This window comes from Carcharodon carcharias, chromosome 9, assembly GCF_017639515.1.
Source record: "Carcharodon carcharias isolate sCarCar2 chromosome 9, sCarCar2.pri, whole genome shotgun sequence".
Classification (NCBI taxonomy): Eukaryota; Metazoa; Chordata; class Chondrichthyes; order Lamniformes; family Lamnidae; genus Carcharodon; species Carcharodon carcharias.
In genome coordinates, this window is record NC_054475.1 from 171,332,128 (window position 1) to 171,357,637 (window position 25,510).

At 51.1% G+C, this 25,510-nt stretch overlaps 1 protein-coding gene across 1 annotated transcript in view; it reads right to left on the reverse strand.

Annotated features, from left to right (window-relative positions):
- Positions 1-25,376, reverse strand: part of vgll1 (vestigial like family member 1) — a 30,278-nt gene extending 4,902 nt beyond the window's left edge. Inside the window, exons 1-2 of the mRNA XM_041196268.1 lie at positions 25,179-25,376; positions 24,215-24,451 (exon numbers count right to left, since the gene is read on the reverse strand). Coding sequence (XP_041052202.1) covers positions 24,215-24,451; positions 25,179-25,233 — 292 coding nt within the window. The 5' untranslated portion in view covers positions 25,234-25,376. The remainder of the gene's footprint in view (positions 1-24,214; positions 24,452-25,178) is intronic.
- Between the last annotated feature and the right edge of the window lie 134 nt (positions 25,377-25,510).

A 25,510-nucleotide genomic window follows, 5' to 3' on the forward strand; every position in this document is an offset into this window, starting at 1 on the left:
CATTTCAGTTTAGTGTGTGGTGTTTTTATTATCTTTTCTTGGGTTTTTAGTAACCAATATACTCACTCTTTGGCTCAAGGAAGCCTGGTAAACTTGGCTCCTTCTAAAACATAAATACATTTGAACTGGGAAGGGGTATCCATGGGGGAAGGGATCCCTTTTAAATTAGCCTTTTTGCGACCAGCCGAGGGGGTTGAATAAAGAAGAGGAACCAGCTCATTCCCCCTCACCCAGGAGTGTAACCAATTTGGGGTCCCATTCGGGAAGTTAACAGATTGTGGGGCCTTGCCTGGGGATCGCTTGTAAGAACGACCACATGATTATTTGTTGAGAATGTGTCACTGCACTGTTAATCCAGGGAATAGAAGTTCAAATCACACCACAATAGTTTAAGAAATTGGGCTAAGTTAAGAATAAATCTGGCATAAAAAGAGGCAGACCTGTCTGGAAGCAGCCTACACTGAGTTCGAAAGGAGTGTGGAAAGAAACAAATTATGACATCGCAGGAAAGAAGCTTTTTGATTGGTTGGAGAAGAAGCTAGCCATTTAGTGAGCATCTGGTGTTTAAGGTTTATTCTATTCCTAAGGTTTGGAATAAAATAGGAACAGCACCTTTTGATAAGGATTATTAAGTAGGGCCACCTAAAATAATCGCCTACTTGGATAAAACAGCGAGAGTTCAGGGGAAGAAACAGGGAGAGTTCAGGGGGTGTAACAGGGAGAGTTCAGGGGATGAAACAGGGAGAGTTCGGGGGATGAAACAGGAAGAGTTTGGGGGATGAAACAGGAAGAGTTTGGGGGATGAAACAGGAAGAGTTTGGGGGATGAAACAGGGAGAGTTCAGGGGATGAAACAGGGAGAGTTCGGGGGAAGAAACAGGGAGAGTTCAGGGAGTGAAACAGGGAGAGTTCGGGGGAAGAAACAGGGAGAGTTCAGGGGGTGAAACAGGGAGAGTTCAGGGGAAGAAACAGGGAGAGTTCAGGGGATGAAACAGGGAGAGTTCGGGGGATGAAACAGGAAGAGTTTGGGGGATGAAACAGGAAGAGTTTGGGGGATGAAACAGGAAGAGTTTGGGGGATGAAACAGGGAGAGTTCAGGGGATGAAACAGGGAGAGTTCGGGGGAAGAAACAGGGAGAGTTCAGGGAGTGAAACAGGGAGAGTTCGGGGGAAGAAACAGGGAGAGTTCAGGGGGTGAAACAGGGAGAGTTCAGGGGAAGAAACAGGGAGAGTTCAGGGGAAGAAACAGGGAGAGTTCAGGGGATGAAACAGGGAGAGTTCAGGGGATGAAACAGGGAGAGTTCAGGGGGTGAAACAGGGAGAGTTCAGGGGGTGAAACAGGGAGAGTTCAGGGGGTGAAACAGGGAGAGTTCAGGGGGTGAAACAGGGAGAGTTCAGGGGATGAAACAGGGAGAGTTCAGGGGATGAAACAGGGAGAGTTCAGGGGGTGAAACAGGGAGAGTTCAGGGGAAGAAACAGGGAGAGTTCAGGGGATGAAACAGGGAGAGTTCAGGGGAAGAAACAGGGAGAGTTCAGGGGGTGAAACAGGGAGAGTTCAGGGGATGAAACGGGGAGAGTTCAGGGGATGAAACAGGGAGAGTTCAGGGGATGAAACAGGGAGAGTTCAGGGGGTGAAACAGGGAGAGTTCAGGGGATGAAACAGGGAGAGTTCAGGGGATGAAACAGGGAGAGTTCAGGGGAAGAAATGGGGAGAGTTCAGGGGATGAAACAGGGAGAGTTCAGGGGAAGAAACAGGGAGAGTTCAGGGGATGAAACAGGGAGAGTTCAGGGGATGAAACAGGGAGAGTTCAGGGGAAGAAATGGGGAGAGTTCAGGGGATGAAACAGGGAGAGTTCAGGGGAAGAAATGGGGAGAGTTCAGGGGATGAAACAGGGAGAGTTCAGGGGGTGAAACAGGGAGAGTTCAGGGGAAGAAACAGGGAGAGTTCAGGGGGTGAAACAGGGAGAGTTCAGGGGATGAAACAGGGAGAGTTCGGGGATGAAACAGGGAGAGTTCAGGGGATGAAACAGGGAGAGTTCAGGGGGTGAAACAGGGAGAGTTCAGGGGATAAAACGGGGAGAGTTCAGGGAATGAAACAGGGAGAGTTCAGGGGATAAAACGGGGAGAGTTCAGGGGCTGAAACGGGGAGAGTTCAGGGGATGAAACAGGGAGAGTTCAGGGGATAAAACGGGGAGAGTTCAGGGAATGAAACAGGGAGAATTCAGGGAATGAAACAGGGAGAGTTCAGGGGATGAAACAGGGAGAATTCAGGGAATGAAACAGGGAGAATTCAGGGAATGAAACAGGGAGAGTTCAGGGGATGAAACAGGGAGAATTCAGGGAATGAAACAGGGAGAGTTCAGGGGATAAAATGGGGAGAGTTCAGGGGATGAAACAGGGAGAGTTCAGGGGGTGAAACAGGGAGAGTTCAGGGGATGAAACAGGGAGAGTTCAGGGGGTGAAACAGGGAGAGTTCAGGGGATGAAACAGGGAGAGTTCAGGGGGTGAAACAGGGAGAGTTCAGGGGATGAAACAGGGAGAGTTCGGGGGATGAAACAGGGAGAGTTCAGGGGATAAAACGGGGAGAGTTCAGGGGGTGAAACAGGGAGAGTTCAGGGGGTGAAACAGGGAGAGTTCAGGGGATGAAACAGGGAGAGTTCGGGGGATGAAACAGGGAGAGTTCATGGGGTGAAACAGGGAGAGTTCAGGGGATGAAACAGGGAGAGTTCAGGGGATGAAACAGGGAGAGTTCAGGGGGTGAAACAGGGAGAGTTCAGGGGATGAAACAGGGAGAATTCAGGGAATGAAACAGGGAGAGTTCAGGGGATAAAATGGGGAGAGTTCAGGGGATAAAATGGGGAGAGTTCAGGGGATGAAACAGGGAGAGCTCAGGGGGTGAAACAGGGAGAGTTCAGGGGGTGAAACAGGGAGAGTTCAGGGGATGAAACAGGGAGAATTCAGGGAATGAAACAGGGAGAGTTCAGGGGATGAAACAGGGAGAGTTCAGGGGGTGAAACAGGGAGAGTTCAGGGGCTGAAACGGGGAGAGTTCAGGGGATGAAACAGGGAGAGTTCAGGGGATGAAATGGGGAGAGTTCAGGGGATGAAACAGGGAGAGTTCAGGGGATGAAACAGGGAGAATTCAGGGGATGAAACAGGGAGAGTTCAGGGGATAAAATGGGGAGAGTTCGGGGATGAAATAGAGAGAGTTCAGGGGAAGAAACAGGGAGAGTTCAGGGGATGAAACAGGGAGAATTCAGGGAATGAAACAGGGAGAGTTCAGGGGATGAAACAGGGAGAGTTCAGGGGATAAAATGGGGAGAGTTCAGGGGATGAAACAGGGAGAGTTAAGGGGGTGAAACAGGGAGAGTTCAGGGGGTGAAACAGGGAGAGTTCAGGGGATGAAACAGGGAGAATTCAGGGGATGAAACAGGGAGAGTTCAGGGGATAAAATGGGGAGAGTTCGGGGATGAAATAGAGAGAGTTCAGGGGAAGAAACAGGGAGATTTCAGGGGATGAAACAGGGAGAATTCAGGGAATGAAACAGGGAGAGTTCAGGGGATGAAACAGGGAGAGTTCAGGGGATAAAATGGGGAGAGTTCAGGGGGTGAAACAGGGAGAGTTCAGGGGAAGAAACAGGCAGAGTTCAGGGGGTGAAACAGGGAGAGTTCAGGGGATGAAACAGGGAGAATTCAGGGAATGAAACAGGGAGAGTTCAGGGGATAAAATGGGGAGAGTTCAGGGGATAAAATGGGGAGAGTTCAGGGGATGAAACAGGGAGAGTTCAGGGGGTGAAACAGGGAGAGTTCAGGGGGTGAAACGGGGAGAGTTCAGGGGGTGAAACAGGGAGAATTCAGGGGATGAAACAGGGAGAGTTCAGGGGATGAAACAGGGAGAATTCAGGGGATGAAACAGGGAGAGTTCAGGGGATAAAATGGGGAGAGTTCGGGGATGAAATAGAGAGAGTTCAGGGGAAGAAACAGGGAGAGTTCAGGGGATGAAACAGGGAGAATTCAGGGAATGAAACAGGGAGAGTTCAGGGGATGAAACAGGGAGAGTTCAGGGGATAAAATGGGGAGAGTTCAGGGGATGAAACAGGGAGAGTTCAGGGGATAAAATGGGGAGAGTTCAGGGGATGAAACAGGGAGAGTTCAGGGGATAAAATGGGGAGAGTTCAGGGAATGAAACAGGGAGAGTTCAGGGGATGAAACAGGGAGAGTTCAGGGGATGAAACAGGGAGAGTTCAGGGGATGAAACAGGGAGAGTTCAGGGGATAAAATGGGGAGAGTTCAGGGGATGAAACAGGAGAGTTCAGGGGGTGAAACAGGGAGAGTTCAGGGGATGAAATAGGGAGAGTTCAGGGGATAAAATGGGGAGAGTTCAGGGGATGAAACAGGAGAGTTCAGGGGGTGAAACAGGAGAGTTCAGGGGGTGAAACAGGGAGAGTTCAGGGGATGAAACAGGGAGAGTTCGGGGATGAAATAGGGAGAGTTCAGGGGATGAAACAGGGAGAGTTCAGGGGATGAAACAGGGAGAGTTCAGGGGATAAAATGGGGAGAGTTCAGGGGCTGAAACGGGGAGAGTTCGGGGATGAAATCGGGAGAGTTCGGGGATGAAACAGGGAGAGTTCAGGGGATCAAACGGGGAGAGTTCAGGGATGAAACAGGGAGAGTTCAGGGGATCAAACGGGGAGAGTTCAGGGGATGAAATAGGGAGAGTTCAGGGGCTGAAACGGGGAGAGTTCAGGGGGTGAAACAGGGAGAGTTCAGGGGATGAAACAGGGAGAGTTCAGGGGGTGAAACAGGGAGAGTTCAGGGGATGTAACAGGAAGAGTTTGGGGGATGAAACGGGGAGAGTTCAGGGGGTGAAACAGGGAGAGTTCAGGGGATGAAACAGGGAGAGTTCAGGGGGTGAAACAGGGAGAGTTCAGGGGGTGAAACAGGGAGAGTTCAGGGGATGTAACAGGAAGAGTTTGGGGGATGAAACAGGGAGAGTTCAGGGATGAAACAGGAAGAGTTTGGGGGATGAAACAGGGAGAGTTCAGGGGATGAAACAGGGAGAGTTCAGGGATGAAACAGGAAGAGTTTGGGGGGTGTAACAGGAAGAGTTTGGGGGATGAAACAGGGAGAGTTCAGGGGATGTAACAGGAAGAGTTTGGGGGTGTAACAGGAAGAGTTCAGGGGATGAAACAGGAAGAGTTTGGGGGATGAAACGGGGAGAGTTCGGGGATGAAATGGGGAGAGTTCAGGGGATGAAATGGGGAGAGTTCAGGGGATGAAACAGGGAGAGTTCAGGGGATAAAACGGGGAGAGTTCAGGGGGTGTAACAGGAAGAGTTCAGGGGATGAAACAGGAAGAGTTTGGGGGATGAAACAGGGAGAGTTCAGGGGATAAAATGGGGAGAGTTCAGGGTGTGAAACAGTGGAGAGACAGTTAGAAAGTGAAGGCAGGGCAAGTATAGAAACATAAATTTGTAAGCAAGCAGATGAAAAGTAAGAATTTACAGGCACAGGAGAAGGAGCTGCTTTGTGAGTAAGGGTTAAAAATGTCTACTTTCTACTAATCTCCAGCTTATAGTTTGATAGTTACAAATCCAAGGTTAAAGTAAGTAAATGTAACTAAAGTTTAAGTAAAATGTGATTTAAAGGTTTAAGGTTAAGGCATGACAGGACAGCTCAGCCAAGTGGGATGCCCATCCTGTGACACGTGGGGAGTTGTGGACACTTCTCGTGACCCAGACAAGCCCCATGTACAGGAAGTGTCACCGGCTGCACAAGCTTCAGCTCCGTGTTTCAGAGCTTGAGCAGTAGGTGGAGTCACTGAGGGGCAACGGTGAGGCAGAGAACTACGTGGATAGCACATTCAGAGAGCTGGTCACACCACAGGTTAGGGGCAAGTGGGCAGATAGGGAATGGGTGACCACCAGGCAGTCCAAGAGAAACAGGCAGATAGTGCAGGAGCCCCCAGAGACCCTACTCATTAACCGGTTTTCCATTCTGGATATTGGTGAGGGTGATGGGTCCTTGGAGGAGTGCAGCAAGATCCAAGTCCCTGGCACCATGGGTGGCCAGTTGTACAGGAGGGGGGGATGAAGAGTGGAAGGGCAGCACTGAAAGGGGATTCTCTGGTTGGGGGAGCAGACAAGGGTTTCTGTGGCCGTCAATGTGACTCCAGGATGGTTTGTGGCCTTCCTGGTGCCAGGGTCAAGGGTGTCACAGAGCAGCTGCAGGACATTCTTCTGGGGGAGGGTGATCAGCCAGAGGTCGTGGTCCACATTGGTACCAATGACTTAGATAGGAAGGGGGATGTGGTCCTGCAATCAGAATTTAGGGAGCTAGGGAGAAAATTAGCAAGCAGGAACTCAAATGTAATCTCCAGATTACTCCCAGTGCCAGTGAGTACAGAAATAGGAGGATAAGCAGATGTTCATTGTATCATAAGGTTTAGGATGACAGTAGAAAAGGACATTGGTTAATCCCGGGTAAGAATAACCAACTGGTGGATCGCAGACTTCAGTGGGGCAAGAACGGAGCTGGGCTGGATAGATGGAACCAAAGGTTGGCGGGAAAAACAGTAGCTGAACAATGGGCTACCTTCAAAGAGGAGATGGTTTGGGCACAGTCAAGGTATGTTCCCTCAAAAGGAAAGGGCAGGACAAACAAATCCAGAGCTCCCTGGATGACAAAGGAGGTAGAAATTAAGTTAAAGAAGAAAGCGTGTGCTTATGACAGGTGTCAGGTAGCAAATACAATTGAGAATACAGAAGGTTCAGAAAGAGATGTGAAAAAGCAAATGCGAGAAGCAAAGAGGGATTATGAGAAATGACTAGCAGCTAATATAAAAGGAAATCCCATAGTATCCTATAGCACATCAATAGTAAAAGGAGGATCAGGGCCGATTAGGGACTAAAAAAGGGATTTACACATAGAAGCAAGAGGCTTGGCTGAGGTGCTAAATGAATACTTTGCATCTGTCTTTACATACGAGGCAGATGCTACTTAGGCCATAGTGACAAAGGAGGAAACTCAGTCACTGGAAGGGTTTAAAACTGATAAGGAGGAGATGTTGGATAAGCTGTTGGTACTTAAAGTTGATTAGCCACCGGGACCGGAGAAGATGCATCCAAGAATATTGAAGGAAGTGAGTGGAAATTGCAGAGGCACTGGCAATAATCTTTCAATGTTCCCTGGATTCTGGGGAGGTGCCGGAGGACTGGAGAATTGTAAACATTACGCTCCTGTTCAAAAAAGGTTGTAAAGATCTGCCCTGCAATTACAGACCAGTCAACTTAGCTCTGGTGGTGGGGAAACTCCTAGAAACAATTCTTCGGGATAGAATTAGTAGTCACATGGAAAAATGTGGATTGATTCAGAAGAATATCGTGCCTAACTAACTTGTTGGGAATTTTTTGAAGAGGTAACAGAGATGGTTGATGAGGCCAAGGCTGTTGATGTGGTGTATATGGGCTCCCAAAAGGCGTTCGATACAGTGCCACACAACAGACTTGTGAGGGAAGTTATAGGTCATGGAATAAAAGGGACAGTAGCAAAGTGGATATAAAATTGGATGAGGGATTGGAAACAGAGTAATGGTTAATGGGTATTTTTCAGGCTGGAAGAAGGTTTGTAGTGGAGTTCCCCAGGGGTCGATAATCGGACCCTTGCTTTTCCTGATATATAAATGATCTAGATCTTGGTGAGCAGGGGACAATTTCAAAGTTAGCAGCTGACACAAAACTTGGGAGAATTGTAAACTGTGAGGAGGACATTGACATTGGTGGAGTGGGTAGATAGGTGGCAGATGAAGTTCAATGCGGGGAAGTGTGAGGTGATGCACTTTGGTACAGAGAACATGGAGAGACAGTATAAAATAAAGGATACTATTCTAAAGGGTGTGCAGGAGCAGAGAGACTTGGGTGTATGTGTACATAAGTCATTAAAAGTGACAGGACAGGTAGAGACGTCTGTCTCTAAAGCATACAGTATTCTAGGCTTCAATAATGGGGGCACAGAGTACAAGAGCAGGGAGGTTATGCTGAATTTATATAAGACACTGGTTAGACCTCAGCTGGAATATTGTGTACAGTTCTGGGCACCACATTAAAGGAAGGACGTGAACACATTGGAGAGAGTGCAGAAGAGGTTTATGAGGATGGTTCCAGGGATGAGAAACTTCAGCTATGAGGAAAGATTGGAGAAGTTGGGACTGTTTTCCTTGGAGAGGAGAAGGCTGAGAGGAGACTTGGTAGAAGTTTTCAAAATCATGAGGGGCCTGAACAGAGTAGAGAGGGAGAAACTGTTCCCGCTGGTAAACGGATCGAGAACCAGAGCGAACAGGTTTAAAGTGATTTGCAAACGAAGCAAATGCCTGGAAGTGTGGGGGAGGCAGGTTCGACTGAGGTGTTTAAAAGGGCTTTGCATAATTATGTAAATCAGTAACCCCCAACTAGAAGAGCGAGAGGAGCCAGAGACAGAGGTGGGTTGGTGGGGGGGCGGATTGGGTGGGTGTGGTGATGGGTAAGGAAGAGGAGGGGTGAAGAGGGTTAGCTGGTAAGTGGAGAGCGGGGTGGGGGGGGGTCAGGTGTTTGGGGTAGGTGTGACCGGGGGGGATTTGTGTAATCGGGGGGGTGATTGTGTGCAGTCGGGGGTGGGGGGGGGGTGAGTGTGTGCAGTCAGGGGGGTGAGTGTGCGCAGTCAGGGGGGGTGAGTGTGTGCAGTCAGGGGGGGTGTGTGTGTGCAGTCAGGGGGGGTGAGTGTGTGCAGTCAGGGGGGGTGAGTGTGTGCAGTCAGGGGGGGTGAGTGTGTGCAGTCAGAGGGGGGGTGAGTGTGTGCAGTCGGGGGGGTGAGTGTGTGCAGTCAGGGGGGGTGAGTGTGTGCAGTCAGAGGGGGGGTGAGTGTGTGCAGTCAGGGGGGGGTGAGTGTGTGCAGTCAGGGGGGTGTGTGTGTGCAGTCAGGGGGGGTGAGTGTGTGCAGTCGGGGGGGGGGGTGAGTGTGTGCAGTCATGGGGGGTGAGTGTGTGCAGTCAGGGGGGGTGTGTGTGTGCAGTCAGGGGGGGTGAGTGTGTGCAGTCAGGGGGGTGAGTGTGCGCAGTCAGGGGGGGTGAGTGTGTGCAGTCAGGGGGGGTGTGAGTGTGCAGTCAGGGGGGGTGTGTGTGCAGTCAGGGGGGTGAGTGTGTGCAGTCAGGGGGTGTGTGTGTGTGCAGTCAGAGGGGTGTGTGTGTGCAGTCAGGGGGGGTGTGTGTGTGCAGTCAGGGGGGGTGAGTGTGTGCAGTCAGGGGGGTGTGTGTGTGCAGTCAGGGGGGGGTGAGTGTGTGCAGTCAGGGGGGGTGAGTGTGTGCAGTCAGGGGGGGTGAGTGTGTGTAGTCAGAGGGGGTGAGTGTGTGCAGTCAGGGGGCTGAGTGTGTGCAGTCAGAGGGGTGTGTGTGTGCAGTCAGGGGGGGTGTGTGTGTGCAGTCAGGGGGGGTGAGTGTGTGCAGTCAGGGGGGTGTGTGTGTGCAGTCAGAGGGGGTGAGTGTGTGCAGTCGGAGGAGGTGAGTGTGTGCAGTCAGAGGGGTGTGTGTGTGCAGTTAGGGGGGTGAGTGTGTGCAGTCGGAGGAGGTGAGTGTGTGCAGTCAGGGGTGTGTGTGTGTGCAGTCAGAGGGGGTGAGTGTGTGCAGTCGGAGGGGGGGGTGAGTGTGTGCAGTCAGGGGGGTGTGTGTGTGCAGTCAGAGGGGGTGAGTGTGTGCAGTCGGAGGAGGTGAGTGTGTGCAGTCAGGGGGGTGTGTGTGTGCAGTCAGAGGGGGTGAGTGTGTGCAGTCGGAGGGGGGGGTGAGTGTGTGCAGTCAGAGGGGGTGAGTGTGTGCAGTCGGAGGAGGTGAGTGTGTGCAGTCAGGGGGGTGTGTGTGTGCAGTCAGAGGGGGTGAGTCTGTGCAGTCGGAGGAGGTGAGTGTGTGCAGTCAGGGGGGTGTGTGTGTGCAGTCGGAGGGGGGGGTGAGTGTGTGCAGTCAGAGGGGGTGAGTGTATGCAGTCAGGGGGCTGAGTGTGTGCAGTCGGAGGGGGGGTGAGTGTGCGCAGTCAGGGGGGGTGAGTGTGTGCAGTCAGGGGGGGTGTGAGTGTGTGCAGTCGGTGGGGGTGAGTGTGTGCAGTCGGGGGGGGTGAGTGTGTGCAGTCAGGGGGGGGTGTGAGTGTGTGCAGTCGGTGGGGGTGAGTGTGTGCAGTCAGAGGGGGTGAGTGTGTGCAGTCAGGGGGGGTGTGAGTGTGTGCTGTCGGTGGGGGTGAGTGTGTGCAGTCGGAAGGGGGGTGAGTGTGTGCAGTCAGGGGGCTGAGTGTGTGCAGTCGGAGGGGGGGTGAGTGTGCGCAGTCAGGGGGGGTGAGTGTGTGCAGTCAGGGGGGGTGAGTGTGTGCAGTCAGGGGGGGTGAGTGTGCACAGTCAGGGGGGGTGAGTGTGTGCAGTCAGGGGGGGTGTGAGTGTGCAGTCAGGGGGGGTGTGTGTGCAGTCAGAGGGGTGTGTGTGTGCAGTCAGGGGGGTGAGTGTGTGCAGTCAGGGGGGTGAGTGTGTGCAGTCAGAGGGGTGTGTGTGTGCAGTCAGGGGGGTGAGTGTGTGCAGTCAGGGGGGTGAGTGTGTGCAGTCAGAGGGGTGTGTGTGTGCAGTCAGAGGGGTGTGTGTGTGCAGTCAGGGGGGTGTGTGTGTGCAGTCAGGGGGGGTGTGTGTGTGCAGTCGGAGGAGGTGAGTGTGTGCAGTCAGAGGGGTGTGTGTGTGCAGTTAGGGGGGTGAGTGTGTGCAGTCGGAGGAGGTGAGTGTGTGCAGTCAGGGGTGTATGTGTGTGCAGTCAGAGGGGGTGAGTGTGTGCAGTCGGAGGGGGGGTGAGTGTGTGCAGTCAGGGGGGTGTGTGTGTGCAGTCAGAGGGGGTGAGTGTGTGCAGTCGGAGGAGGTGAGTGTGTGCAGTCAGGGGGGTGTGTGTGTGCAGTCAGAGGGGGTGAGTGTGTGCAGTCAGAGGGGGGGGTGAGTGTGTGCAGTCAGAGGGGGTGAGTGTGTGCAGTCGGAGGAGGTGAGTGTGTGCAGTCAGGGGGGTGTGTGTGTGCAGTCAGAGGGGGTGTGTGTGTGCAGTCGGAGGGGGGGGTGAGTGTGTGCAGTCAGAGGGGGTGAGTGTATGCAGTCAGGGGGCTGAGTGTGTGCAGTCGGAGGGGGGGTGAGTGTGTGCAGTCAGGGGGGGTGAGTGTGTGCAGTCGGAGGGGGGGTGAGTGTGTGCAGTCAGGGGGGGTGAGTGTGTGCAGTCGGAAGGGGGGTGAGTGTGTGCAGTCGGAGGGGGGGTGAGTGTGTGCAGTCAGGGGGGGTGAGTGTGTGCCGTCAGCGGGGTGAGTGTGTGCAGTCAGGGGGGGTGAGTGTGTGCAGTCAGAGGGGGGGTGAGTGTGTGCAGTCAGGGGGGGTGAGTGTGTGCAGTCAGGGGGGGTGAGTGTGTGCAGTCAGGGGGGGTGAGTGTGTGCAGTCAGGGGGGGTGAGTGTGTGCAGTCGGGGGGGGGGGTGAGTGTGTGCAGTCGGAGGGGGGGTGAGTGTGTGCAGTCGGAGGGGGGGTGAGTGTGTGCAGTCAGGGGGGGTGAGTGTGTGCAGTCGGGGGGGGGGTGAGTGTGTGCAGTCAGGGGGCTGAGTGTGTGCAGTCGGAGGGGGGGGTGAGTGTGTGCAGTCGGAGGGGGGGTGAGTGTGTGCAGTCAGGGAGCTGAGTGTGTGCAGTCAGGGGGGGTGAGTGTGTGCAGTCAGGGGGGGTGTGTGTGTGCAGTCAGGGGGGGTGAGTGTGTGCAGTCAGGGGGGGTGAGTGTGTGCAGTCAGGGAGGGTGAGTGTGTGCAGTCAGGGGGGGTGAGTGTGTGCAGTCAGGGAGGGTGAGTGTGTGCCGTCAGAGGGGGGGTGAGTGTGTGCAGTCAGGGGGCTGAGTGTGTGCAGTCAGGGGGGGTGAGTGTGTGCAGTCGGGGGGGGGGGTGAGTGTGCAGTCAGGGGGGGTGTGTGTGTGCAGTCAGGGGGGGTGAGTGTGTGCAGTCAGGGGGGGTGAGTGTGTGCAGTCAGGGGGGGTGAGTGTGTGCAGTCAGGGGGGGTGTGTGTGTGGAGTCGGGGGGGGGGGGGTGAGTGTGTGCAGTCGGTGGGGGTGAGTGTGTGCAGTCAGGGGGGCTGAGTGTGTGCAGTCAGGGGGGGTGAGTGTGTGCCGTCAGCGGGGTGAGTGTGTGCAGTCAGGGGGGCTGAGTGTGTGCAGTCAGGGGGGGTGAGTGTGTGCAGTCAGGGGGGGTGAGTGTGTGCAGTCGGAGGAGGGGTGAGTGTGTGCCGTCAGAGGGGGGGTGAGTGTGTGCAGTCAGGGGGCTGAGTGTGTGCAGTCAGGGGGGGTGAGTGTGTGCAGTCGGGGGGGGGATGAGTGTGTGCAGTCGGTGGGGGTGAGAGTGTGCAGTCAGGGGGGGTGAGTGTGTGCAGTCGGTGGGGGTGAGAGTGTGCAGTCAGGGGGGATGAGTGTGTGCAGTCAGGGGGGGTGAGTGTGTGCAGTCGGGGGGGGGGGTGAGTGTGTGCAGTCAGGGGGGGTGAGTGTGTGCAGTCGGTGGGGGTGAGAGTGTGCAGTCAGGGGGGATGAGTGTGTGCAGTCAGGGGGGGTGAGTGTGTGCAGTCGGTGGGGGTGAGAGTGTGCAGTCAGGGGGGGTGAGTGTGTGCAGTTGGGGGGGCTGAGTGTGTGCAGTCGGGGGGGTGAGTGTGTGCAGTCGGAGGGGGGGTGAGTGTGTGCAGTCAGGGGGGGTGAGTGTGTGCAGTCAGGGGGCTGAGTGTGTGCAGTCAGCGGGGTGAGTGTGTGCAGTCGGTGGGGGTGAGTGTGTGCAGTCAGAGGGGGGGTGAGTGTGTGCAGTCAGGGGGGGTGAGTGTGTGCAGTCAGGGGGGGTGAGTGTGTGCAGTCAGGGGGGGTGAGTGTGTGCTGTCAGGGGGGTGAGTGTGTGCAGTCAGGGGGGGTGAGTGTGTGCAGTCGGAGGGGGGGTGAGTGTGTGCAGTCGGAAGGGGGGTGAGTGTGTGCAGTCAGAGGGGGGGTGAGTGTGTGCAGTCAGGGGGGGTGAGTGTGTGCAGTCAGGGGGGGTGAGTGTGTGCAGTCAGGGGGGGTGAGTGTGTGCAGTCAGGGGGGTGAGTGTGTGCAGTCGGAGGGGGGGTGAGTGTGTGCAGTCGGAGGGGGGGTGAGTGTGTGCAGTCAGGGAGCTGAGTGTGTGCAGTCAGGGGGGGTGAGTGTGTGCAGTCAGGGGGGGTGAGTGTGTGCAGTCAGGGGGTGTGTGTGTGTGCAGTCAGGGGGGGTGAGTGTGTGCAGTCAGGGGGGGTGAGTGTGTGCAGTCGGAGGGGGGGTGAGTGTGTGCAGTCGGAGGGGGGGTGAGTGTGTGCAGTCGGAGGAGGGGTGAGTGTGTGCCGTCAGAGGGGGGGTGAGTGTGTGCAGTCAGGGGGCTGAGTGTGTGCAGTCAGGGGGGGTGAGTGTGTGCAGTCGGGGGGGGGGGTGAGTGTGTGCAGTCAGGCGTCAAGTTTTAGAGTGGGACTTGAACCCAAAACATCTGGCTCAGAGGCAGTTGTGTTATGCACGACTCCACAAGACCTTGAAACAGAAGCGTAAACAATCTCTGCATAAACAGTTCTGAAGAGGAGTCATATGGACTTGAAACATTAACTCAGTCTTCCTCTCTCCACAGATGCTCTCAGATCTGCTGAGCTTTTCCAGAATTCTCTGTTTTTGTTTCAGATTTCCAGCATCCGCAGTATTTTGCTTTTATTTTAGCTTTTAGCATGAACAGTCAAAATTGGTTAGGAACATGGACACAGGAGGAGGCCATTCAGCCTCCTTGAGTCTGTTCCAGCATTCAGTCTGATCATGCTTGATCTACACCATTTACACACCTTAGTTCTGTATCTCCAGGAGGCAGAGGAGGAATGAGCAGGTCATTCTCAGGATAGCAGGCGGTGAGTAGAGAGGCACAGCAGGGATCTGTGTTTGGGCCCCAGCTGTTCACAATATATATCAATGATTTGGATGTAGGAACCAGTGTAATATTTCCAAGTTTTCTGATGACGCGAAACTTGGTGGGAATATGAGTTGTGAGGAGGTTTCCAGGGAATTTCACAGGCTTAGTGAATGGTCAGGAACATGGCCAATGAAATATAATGTGGAAAAATGTGAGGTCATCTACTCTGGTAGAAAAAAGAGAAATGCAGAATATTTCTTCAATGGTGAGAGGTTGGGAAGTGTTGTTGCCCAAAGGGATCAGGATGTCCTTGTTCATGAGTTAACCACAAAGAATCACAGAATCATAGAGTGCAGAAGAGGCCCTTTGGCCCATCGAGTCTGCACTGACATGTGAGAAACACCTGACCTACCTACCTAATCCCATTTACCAGCACTTGGCCCATAGCCTTAAATGTTATGATGTGCCAAGTGCTCATCCAGGTGCTTTTTAAAGGATGTGAGGCAACCCGCCTCCACCACCCTCCCAGGCAGCACATTCCAGACCGTCACCACCCTCTGGGTAAAAAAGTTTTTCCTCACATCCCCCCCTAAACCTCCTGCCCCTCACCTTGAATTTCTGGCCCCTTGTGAAAGCTAACATACAGGTGCAGCAAGCAATCAGGAAGGTAGGACCTTCATGGCTTGATGGAGTGGACAGGTTTCAACAAGAAACTGATAACTTTATTACAGAGAGCTTTTCAGGTGCTACATGCTTGGTCAGGACTCTTGCTGCACCCTCCAAATTGCCTGCGCTTAGTGCTCATTGGCCAGAGCCTCCTGAAACATCACATGACCCCTGATAGGCAGCAGGAGAGGCCACACCCACAGTTACTACAGGATTGAGGAAGTCTTGCTGCAGCTGTCCAGGGCCTTGGTGAGACCACACCTGGAGTATTGTGCCTGGTCTCCTTACCAAGGGGAGGATATACTTGCCATGGAGGGAGTGCAATGTAGGCTGATTCCTGGGCTGGCAGGATTGTCCTAGGTGGAGAGATCAAGGAGACTTGGGCTTGTATTCTCTGGAGTTTCAAAGTGGTGACCTCAATGATGGAGATCAACATCTCATTAGCTTTTTAAATTATTTTTTGAATCTGTTCACTGATGTTTAGTGATTTCTGCACTTTGATCCCTAAAGCTCTCTGTTGCTCCACAGTTCCAAGCCCCCCAGAGTTTGGAAAATACTCTCTGATTTGTCTCTCTCACATCCAAACTGGGTGACCTTACAATGAACTCCATCTATCTGAATTCTTTTTTGAAACATGCGATTTGAACTGAGACCGCAGAGATTAGCTGACTGAACACATGTCCACTGGCTGCTGATCTTTTATCGCCTGTTTTTGGCCCGTTAGTAATAAACTATCTTTGTTTTGCTGTCGTGATTGCTGTTGTTTCAAGGATACCTTTATCAATGGCATTTTTAAAAATTTATGTTTTAAACATTAGTAAAGATTCCTATTTGGGGGAGAGTTTAAGTGTATGACACAGATCACAATTTGCTTGTATACAGAGCCTGCAGGAGATCCAGCTGCTGCCAGTGTGCACTGTCTCAGTGTGGGCAGTGTAGCAAACAGGTTAGGTGACTCTTTGTTTGGAAAGGAACTATTCTCACCACTGCTCTACCCACTCCAACCCTCCACCCTTCATAAATGTCATCTTATCCAAAACTCGGCTGATCATGTCCTTAATCTCATCATCCACTCCCTACATACCACCCCACCACCCCTGTGCTCTCTGACCTACATTGACTGGCATCTCCCTACTGAGGGAGGGGTCCTGGGTTCAAACTGAACTCCAGAGATGTGAATACATAATCCAGGAGGACTTCTCCCCAGTGTCCCCGTCAATATTTATCCCTCAACCAACACCCAGAACAGATTGCTTGGTTATTAACTCATTGCCATTTGTGGGCTTTTGCTGTGTACAAATTGGCAGCTCTGTTTCCTACATTCCTACAATAGCCACATTCCATTGATTCTAAAGCACTTTAGGAGTGTTACAGAATTGTAGGCCTTTCTTTTCTTTACAGATTCACCGGAGCGATTCCCGGTTTATCAGGTTAAATTATGAAACAAGATGATTTAAACTCAGCCTATTCCTTTTCTCATGTTCCTGTTTCCTGTAACTGATCACCTTGCTGATGTCATCATCTTGGTTGCAGGTTATAGAAATTAATTGACACTATATTGAGATATCTGTGTTGTAAAAGGCAGTCAGGGTATTACTGATAATCTGAATACATCCTGTACAAGGGAAAGTGTGGTAATCTGAGGTGTAATATATCTTTAAGAGGCTGTGAGCAGATTGACCACATGACTGTATTACCCAATAGCTGTGTAGCACGGACTACAATGTAGGGTCTGGTTGGAGAAGCACACATCATGTCAGTGCTCTGTTACCTGTGTAAATAAATAGCATGTGCTTCATTTCATATTGGTCTCTGTGTCTGCAGAATGTTATATCGACTCACCCACTGACAGATAAGCGTGCAACCAGATTGCGAGCAAAGCGACCCCTTATTAGAACATCACAACCAGCAACGAGGCAAAACACAACCAGTCAACAACACTAAGGAAAGCTGCGAAAACTCAACTGTAGTGAACCAGCTGGGCCCTGCAAGCCAATTGTAAGTACAGCCCTTACCATAGTTGTCGAAGTTATCTCCCTCCAGTATGTCACAATTTGGTTACATCAAACCATTTGATCAGTCCACTGATGACTGGTCACATTATATTGAACGCCTTGGGTTTTTCTTTTTAGCCAATGACATGTCAGGGGAGGAGAAGAGGCGAGCGAATCTCTTATCAACATGTGGCAGTAAAACACACAGCCTAATTCGTAGTCTATCAGCACCCAACCCCCCCAGATTCCAAGAGTTTTGATGAGTTGGTGAATCTTGTGAAAAGCCACTTTCAGCCGAAACCCTTGGTAACAATGCAGCATTTTAAATTCAATTTGCGGTGTCGCGCCCCTGGAGAGACAGTCACTTTCTATGTAGCAGCCTTAGAACAACTGACAGAGCGCTGTGAGTTCGGGATTTTGATTAACGACATGTTAAGAGACCAATTAGTATGTGGGATTGATGAAGACCCCATTCAAAAAAGGTTGTTGTCAGAAACAAATTTAGACTTTGTCAAGGTGCTGGAGTTGGCGCTCACAATGGAGACACAGTCAGGGACACAGGAGCAGTGAAGGGAACACAAAATGGCCCAGTTCTTCATGTTGGGAGGGAGGCACTGGTTAGAAATGGCCTGGCAGTGCAGGGCTACGCAGAAAGGTGGGAAAGAGCCACCTTTAACAGACCAACAAAAAGCAATGGTTTAACAGAGAAAACCCACATTAATAATGGCAGAATTGGAACCAGGCAGCCTGCAAACACACGGCAATTTAAAAGAATCGAGTGTTTCTACTGCCATCACAATGGGCAAATTATGAGGTATTATAAAGAGAGATTGAGACAAAATTTTAAACAAAAGGCAGAAATCGTTAAATCCACATAATAGAGGAACCAGGAGAAACAGAGTCAAATATTTATTCGCTGCACAATTTAAAAATGGGTAAAACAGAACCAATCTACGTGCCAGTAAAGGTCAATGGGAAACCCATCCGAATAGAGGTGGATATATGACAGTTGTAGGGGATCATACGTTAAAGTATCTGAATGGAGGACGCCGCTCACTAACGCTGGAAAACTCAGATGCCAGACTAAAGACATGTACTGGCGAAGATATACAAGTAAGAGGTATATGCAAGGTTCCAATACAGTATGGAAGCTAGTCTGTAAATCTACCCCTCATGGTGATGGCAGGCAGAGAACCCAGTCTCCTCGGGAGAAACTGGTTAAGAGAGATCAGTTTGAGAGATTACTGAGATCTCAATCAGAAGCAGGAAATATTGCTGTTGGGAAAAAGGAGCGTGTAAAGACTCAACAAAAGGAACTTGTAGAGCTGATGCTTCAGGACTGAGTTTGAGTTGAAGTCAGTAACCTCCAAAAAGAAAAAGGAAACTTGCTGAAGGATTTTTGCATATTGCAAGATTCCCTCAGATCCTAATTTATGCCACTAAAAAGGTATGAGAAAGAATTCTGCATATCCCTGGCCAAGATGAAGAATCAACTAGCTGAGAAAGCACAGCAATACTTAATTCTCCAGGAAATAACTAACAAATATAAAAAGGAAATGGAAGAACTGGTTTTGTGGAAGCCAAGAAACCTTAAAAATAGAGACCCCTGAGTTTTCAAAGGAGCTGACAGAAGAGGAAATGCTGGAAGATTCAACCATCAAGTTCACTCAAGTTGAGCTCATATCTGAGCCTAGTCTGGCCAATAGGGAAGTTGAAGAGGAAGCCAGGATGAGAGTCAGCGCTGCCAAGAAGAAAACCCATTAAAAGAAGACACATAGGGAGAGAAAGTGGAATTACTAACAAGGCCCCGAAAAAAAATTCTTTTTGTCGCACAACAGGAAGCCGATTATTCCGTCTTGAATTTAGCCTCATCCAACATCCTGATTCTCAGAAGCTGCCTCACAGTTGCCCTTCATATTATTGAACTTGGATGGAAGGGGCAGCAGGAGTGCATGTGATTGGGCCTGAAAGAGGATGAAAACATTCCTGTTAGAGTTTTTCCAACACTTCTTGTTTTTGCTTCAGGATGAAAACACTTCTGTTAGTGTCTACACACAGGTAGAAGGAACTCCTCTTGCTTTGGAAGTTCCTGAAGAACCTGTTGAGACTGAGGAGGTCGAAGAGACAAACTTACAGGTTCCAACTGGGGAGCCGAGTGGACAGATAACTCCTGAGAGGAAGGCCTTGGGTAATCCATCAGAAGTCATAGAACTACGACGGTCGATACGCTTGAAAAAGCCTCCTGAGAGACTGAATCTGTAAATAGTTTATTTATGTAAATAGTTGATATATTGTAAATTGTACTTTTAAGTAGAGGGGAAGAGATGGTGGTAATCTGAGGTGTAATACACCTTCCAGAGAATTGAGCAGATTGACCACGTGACTGTAAGAACCAATAGCTGTGTAGTGTGAGCTACCAGGTTAATGTTAATCTAGAGTAGGGTCTGGTTGGAGAAGCGCATGTCATGTCAGAGTTCTGTTGTCTGTGTAAATAAATAGCATGTGCTTCATTGCAGGTGCAGAGACCAATATGAAATATATTATTATTGACTCACCCACTGACAGATAAGTGTGCAACCAGATCACCTGCAAAGCGACCCCTTATTAGAACTTCACAAAAAGTTTACAACTTGTTACAAGGAAAAGTTAATCCCCCTAAACAGGGGCTTTTCCCAGAGGCCCCTCCCTCACCGTCACTGTTAGGGAAAAATTGCAGAACAAATGAATTTAGAAATATTTAACTGAGGTCACTCATCCCAGCAATGAAGACACTATTTCCTCTGGTTGGAGGAGTCCAGAACAAGGAGGATTAAAGAGACAGACAGCGCACTCCTGCCAATTCAGTTATAACAAGGTTTATTGAGTAAAAAGTGGTCAATGGAATTGAGGTGCAAATTAACCATGATATGATAGAATGTCGGAACAGACATCAGGGCTGAATGGCCTCTTCCTGTTCCTATGTTACTATGACAACACCATATTTGGCATAAATAATCCCTCACCATCAGGCACCAGGTAAACTCAGGAATGTAATAGATTTAAAGAACCATCTCTGTCCATCACTCCAGATTTCAAAACTAAAATGCAGAGCCTGCTCCCCAAAACCCTCCACTGGTTCCACTGACCTACCTCAAAGTAACAAAATAAAAACCAAAGCAATGAAATGAGAAGTATTGAACTCCTAGATAATGATACAGGCGCCTGATTCTCATGTACAACATACGAGATCAGAATAAAACATCAGAACAGAGACAGCTAACTGACTATTGGTGAAGGAGGCAGCATTGGGGGTTCGGTGGGGTTGGGTGGAGGGGTTCAGTAGGGGGGGTGTGGGGTAAGGCAGTGGTACAGCATTGGGATTGACAAATATATCTCAGGCGTATTAAAAGACGCCATCATTGTCACAGCTGCTCTTTGTTCTAACCACGGACATCAACTTATACGCTTTTCACTCCTGGGTGTTAATGGGTTAATGTTCAGTGGCAAAACTAACAAGAGCCAATTCCTATTACATGCCAATTGCCTCCTGATTCACAGAATTGTTGCAACGCAGAAGAAGACCATTCGGCCCATCATGTCTGTACCGGCTCTTGGGCCGAGCAATTCACCCAGTGCCATTCTCCTGACCTTGTCCCCACAGTTCTGCAAATGTTTCCTTTTCAGGTAACAACCTAATTCCCTTTCGACTGTCTGGATTGACGCCGACCCCACCTCACTCTCAGGCAGCACATTCCAGACCTGAACCACTCACTGTGTGAGAAACCTTCGTTTCGCATCCACAGAGCATTGCCTGAATGAGCAACTGCTTTAATTAAACTCGAAACATGAAGTGTTTCTGTACATTGACCACACCAATTAGTCACTGCTCCTTACCTAATAATCTCGAATATTAGCATTCATTAAACAATGAAAATTATTCATCATGAAACCATTAAATTGCACATTCTCAACTTAATGAGTGTGTTGTGCCCACAGTGACCTTCAAAGAGACCACTTCAGTGATGAATTATCCTCACAGTTTCTGTCTTCTTGTGGCTCAATAGGTCGCTCTCACCCTCCGAGTCAGAGTGGCCTTGGGTTTAAATCCCTCCTCTAAAGCCTTGAACACATAATCCTGCCTGATGCTCCTGTCTGGTATTGGATGGGAGCTGGACTGCAGCAAGTGCTGTCTCTCTGGTGAGGTGTTAAACTGATATCCTGGCTGCCCTCTTAAGTGGGCATAAAAGACCCCATAGCACCTTTCAGAAGAAGAGTTGGCGAGTTCTCCGCAGCGCCTGTAATGAATGTTCACACGCGGGACTGTTGGCAAATTTAAAACCAGACTCTGTGGAAGAGACCTCAGTGAGCGAGTGGACAATCTGTACAGGGCAGGATTCTCCCACTCTGCTCACTGCTGGGACCATCGCTCTCCTCAAAACCTCAATGGACATGTGGCTGGAACACTGAATATCCCACGGTTAATCCGACTGTGACAGGGCCGGGAATTCCCAGCCCATAACCGGCTCCCTAGGGAGACAGTACAAGCGATGATTTATTTACATACCAATGAGAGATATCTCCCAGAACATAACATTTTGGGATCCAGTATTTGATTAATCTGGTATATGACATGTGATGATTAGGTTGGAGGAACAGTTGACTTTTGACCTTTAGTCCCCAAGCCTCTCCACCACTGGGGGATTTCCTCATCTCACGCTGGGTCTCTTATACACTCACTGGGCTGAATTTTGCCCCAGTTGAAGAGCAGATGCCCCCCTGATTGGAGGCGCGGGACCATTTTACCAGGGTGGGACGATTAATACCCGCCCAGCGTGATGTCCAGCAGGAAGTGCCATGTACTCCCTGTGCGGGCTGGGGGTGGGGAGGGGGAATCCCAAAATCGAGCGTGTGCTCTGTCACGCCTGTGCATGAAGGAGCTCACAGATCTCCCTGTGGCTAAGTGCAGCCTCAGGGAGATCGGCAGTAAATGTAACAAAGACAAATATAGAAAAATAAAATTTCCCTAACATGTCCCTTTATGTGACACTGTCAAATGAGCCTGGACATGCCCGTAATTTTCACAAACTCACTGTCAAAACTTTTTAAAGCCGACAGGAAACCTCATCATCCCATCGGTGGATAAGGTTTCATGTTATTTGTAGTTAGCGCCGGGGCTCCTGGCTGACCTGACAGCCTTGGGGCTGGACGGGCAGCTCCTTTACTTACATAACTGACTCTGTCATTAGCCTCATTTGGCCATTGACAGGTCGGCGGGCCCACAGCTGATTTAACTGCGTCCCCACCTTCCTGAGAATTTAAATGGAAAACGGTGACATCAGGGGTTCCGCCCAATCTCACCGTGCGTCATTTTACACATCAGTGAGTAGGACCCACCCCCACTCACCAACTTGTAAAATTCTGCCCACCGTGATTGGTCTCCGACAGTGCCAGCGCTCCCTCAGTACTGACACTCCGACAGTGCAGCACTGCCTCAGTACTGACCCTCCGACAGTGCAGCACTGCCTCAGTACTGACCCTCTGACAGTGCAGCACTCCCTCAGTACTGACCCTCTGACAGTGCAGCACTCCCTCAGTACTGACCCTGTGACAGTGCAGCGCTCCCTCAGTACTGACTGTCTGACAGTGCAGCACTCCCTCAGTACTGACTGTTTGACAGTGCAGCACTCCCTCAGTACTGACCCTCTGACAGTGCAGCACTCCCTCAGTACTGACCCTCCGACAGTGCAGCACTCCCTCAGTACTGACCCTCTGACAGTGCAGCACTCCCTCAGTACTGACCCTCCGACAGTGCAGCACTCCCTCAGTACTGACCCTCTGACAGTGCAGTGCTCCCTCAGTACTGACCGTCTGACTGTGCAGCGCTCCCTCAGTACTGACCCACTGACAGTGCAGAACTCCCTCTGTACTGATCCCTGATAGTGCAGCGCTTCCTCAGTACTGATCCTCTGACAGTGCAGCGCTCCCTCAGTACTGACCCTCTGACAGTGCGGCACTCCCTCAGTACTGACCCTCTGACAGTGCAGCACTCCCTCAGTACTGACCCTCTGACAGTGCAGCACTCCCTCAGTACTGACCCTCCGACAGTGCAGCACTCCCTCAGTACTGACCCTCTGACAGTGCAGCACTCCCTCAGTACTGACCCTCCGACAGTGCAGCACTCCCTCAGTACTGACCCTCTGACAGTGCAGTGCTCCCTCAGTACTGACCGTCTGACTGTGCAGCGCTCCCTCAGTACTGACCCACTGACAGTGCAGAACTCCCTCTGTACTGATCCCTGATAGTGCAGCGCTTCCTCAGTACTGATCCTCTGACAGTGCAGCGCTCCCTCAGTACTGACCCTCTGACAGTGCGGCACTCCCTCAGTACTGACCCTCTGACAGTGCAGCACTCCCTCAGTACTGACCCTCTGACAGTGCAGCGCTCCCTCAGTACTGACCCTCTGTCAGTGCAGCCCTGCCTCAACACTGACCGTCCGACAGTGCAGCACTTCCTCAGTACTGACCCTCTGACAGTGCAGTGCTCCCTCAGTACTGACCCTCTGACAGTGCTGCTCTCCCTCAGTACTGTCCTGCTGACAGTGCAGCACTTCCTCAATACTGACCCTCTGACAGTGCTGCTCTCCCTCAGTACTGTCCTGCTGACAGTGCAGCACTTCCTCAATACTGACCCTCAGACAGTGTAGCACTCCCTCAGTACTGACCCTTCAACAGTGCAGCACTCCCTGAGTAATGGCCCTCTGACAGTGCAGCACTCCCTCAGTACTGACCCTCTGACAGTGCAGCACTCCCTCAGTGCTGACCCTCTGACTGTGCAGCACTCCCTCAGTACTGACCCTCTGACAGTGCAGCACTCCCTCAGTACTGACCCTCCGACAGTGCAGCACTCCCTCAGTACTGACCCTCTGACAGTGCAGCACTCCCTCAGTACTGACCCTCTGACAGTGCAGCGCTCCCTCAGTACTGACCCTCCGACAGTGCAGTGCTCCCTCAGTACTGACCCTCTGACAGTGCAGCACTCCCTCAGTGCTGACCCTCTGACTGTGCAGCACTCCCTCAGTACTGACCCTCTGACAGTGCAGCACTCCCTCAGTACTGACCCTCTGACAGTGCAGCACTCCCTCAGTACTGACCCTCTGACAGTGCAGCACTCCCTCAGTACTGACCCTCTGACAGTGCAGCGCTCCCTCAGTACTGACCCTCTGACAGTGCAGCACTCCCTCAGTACTGACCCTCTGACAGTGCAGCACTCCCTCAGTACTGACCCTCTGACAGTGCAGCACTCCCTCAGTACTGACCCTCTGACAGTTTTTGTTGACTTGAACCTGCAATGTTCTCACTCTAAGCACTCTCACTGACCCAAGTTCTGTCCAAATGTATTGGAACTGTTCCCTTATTGTTCAACAGCAGGCTCCGTGTCTGTGAGTCATTGGCTGGGGGTATCTCTGACCCTGTGACTGAAGCCTGAACTGTTTGCCTGTGTTACAGCCACTGAGGTTTGGGGCTGATATTGTTGGACGTTTCCATGAATACCTTCTAAATGATGGCCCCGTCTGGAGTTTTCTCCAGAGGGAGCTTTCAGTTTCCAACCAGTCAGTCCTCACATTCAGGGGCTCGGATCCATCTCTTACCTGGCTTTGGTTCAATGTTCTCCACTTTCCTTCTGGAAGAGATGTCTATGGGACTGCTGGCTCGTTTTAAGGCTCGGCTGAAGTGCTCGTCCACCTTGCTGCTAATGTCTCCTTTGAAGTAAGTGAAGACCATGTAGCGAGAGCTGCTCTCAGTGTCCTGGGATCGCGCTGTGCTGATTTCGGGGCACACACCCACCTGCTCTGAATTTTCCACTTTCTTCTGCTGGCTAATGATTTCTGTCAACACAGTGAGAATATTAAACTCTTCATGTGACCGGACTAAGATCCCAGCCACTGTCATTATCCCTACATTGTCCAATGCAATGATCGGAGAGTCTTACCTCACAGGAAGAGACCGAGGCCCGTGGTGCCGGCGCAGTCCCTGAACGGGCTCTCCAATCTGTACCACTCCCCAGTTGCTCTTTCCCCCATAGCCCTGCACATTTCTACCTTTTCAAGTATTTATCGAATTCCTTTTTGAAAGTTATTGAATCTGCTTCCAATGCCCATTCAGGCAGTGAATTCAGATCACAACAGCTCACTGTGTGAACAAAAATCATCGCATCTCGGGTTCATTCCCCAAGTATCTTCAACCTGTGCCCTCTCCTGCCAATGGAAACAGTTTCTCCTTGTTTACTCTATCAAAACCCTTCATGATTTTAAACCCCTCTACCAAACCTCCTCTTCATTTCCTCACCTCCCAGGAGGACAACCCCAGTGTCTCCACTTTACCCGCGTTAAGCTCCCCATCCCTGGAACCATCCTGGTAAATGGCCTCTGTGCCTTGTCCATCCTGAAGTCCGATGTTCACTATTAAATACAATAACTGCAGCTGAGGGTTACCCAGCGGTTTCTAAAGATTGAAAGGTACAATCCTGAGCTCTGATCAGTGTGAGTGATCACTCTCCTAGCTTCAAGCATGATGAGAGCGATGATTTATGTATGCTCTGTTTCATCTCCCTACCTGCTTCCTCCATGTGTGTGCTGCTCAGGCAATCCTCAGTACTGAAACTGTCCATATCTCAATCACTGGTAAATGCCACACGGATGAGGGAATCCTCCTTCAGCTCCCATCACAGTGAAACACCAGCGTTTGCTGCAGTTTATTTGAGTGAGGCACGCTGGGCTGATTGGAGAAGACAGCTGCTCATTCCACCCTCTCTCAGAGACACAGCCAGAGAGCAGCGATCAGGGCTGTGGTTGCAGCTAAACCAGAGGAATGTTCACCAACTTGTTAGCCAAGGTCAGGAATGAGGAAAAGTCCCATCTTACTTCTCTTAACTGTAGCTTTTAGAA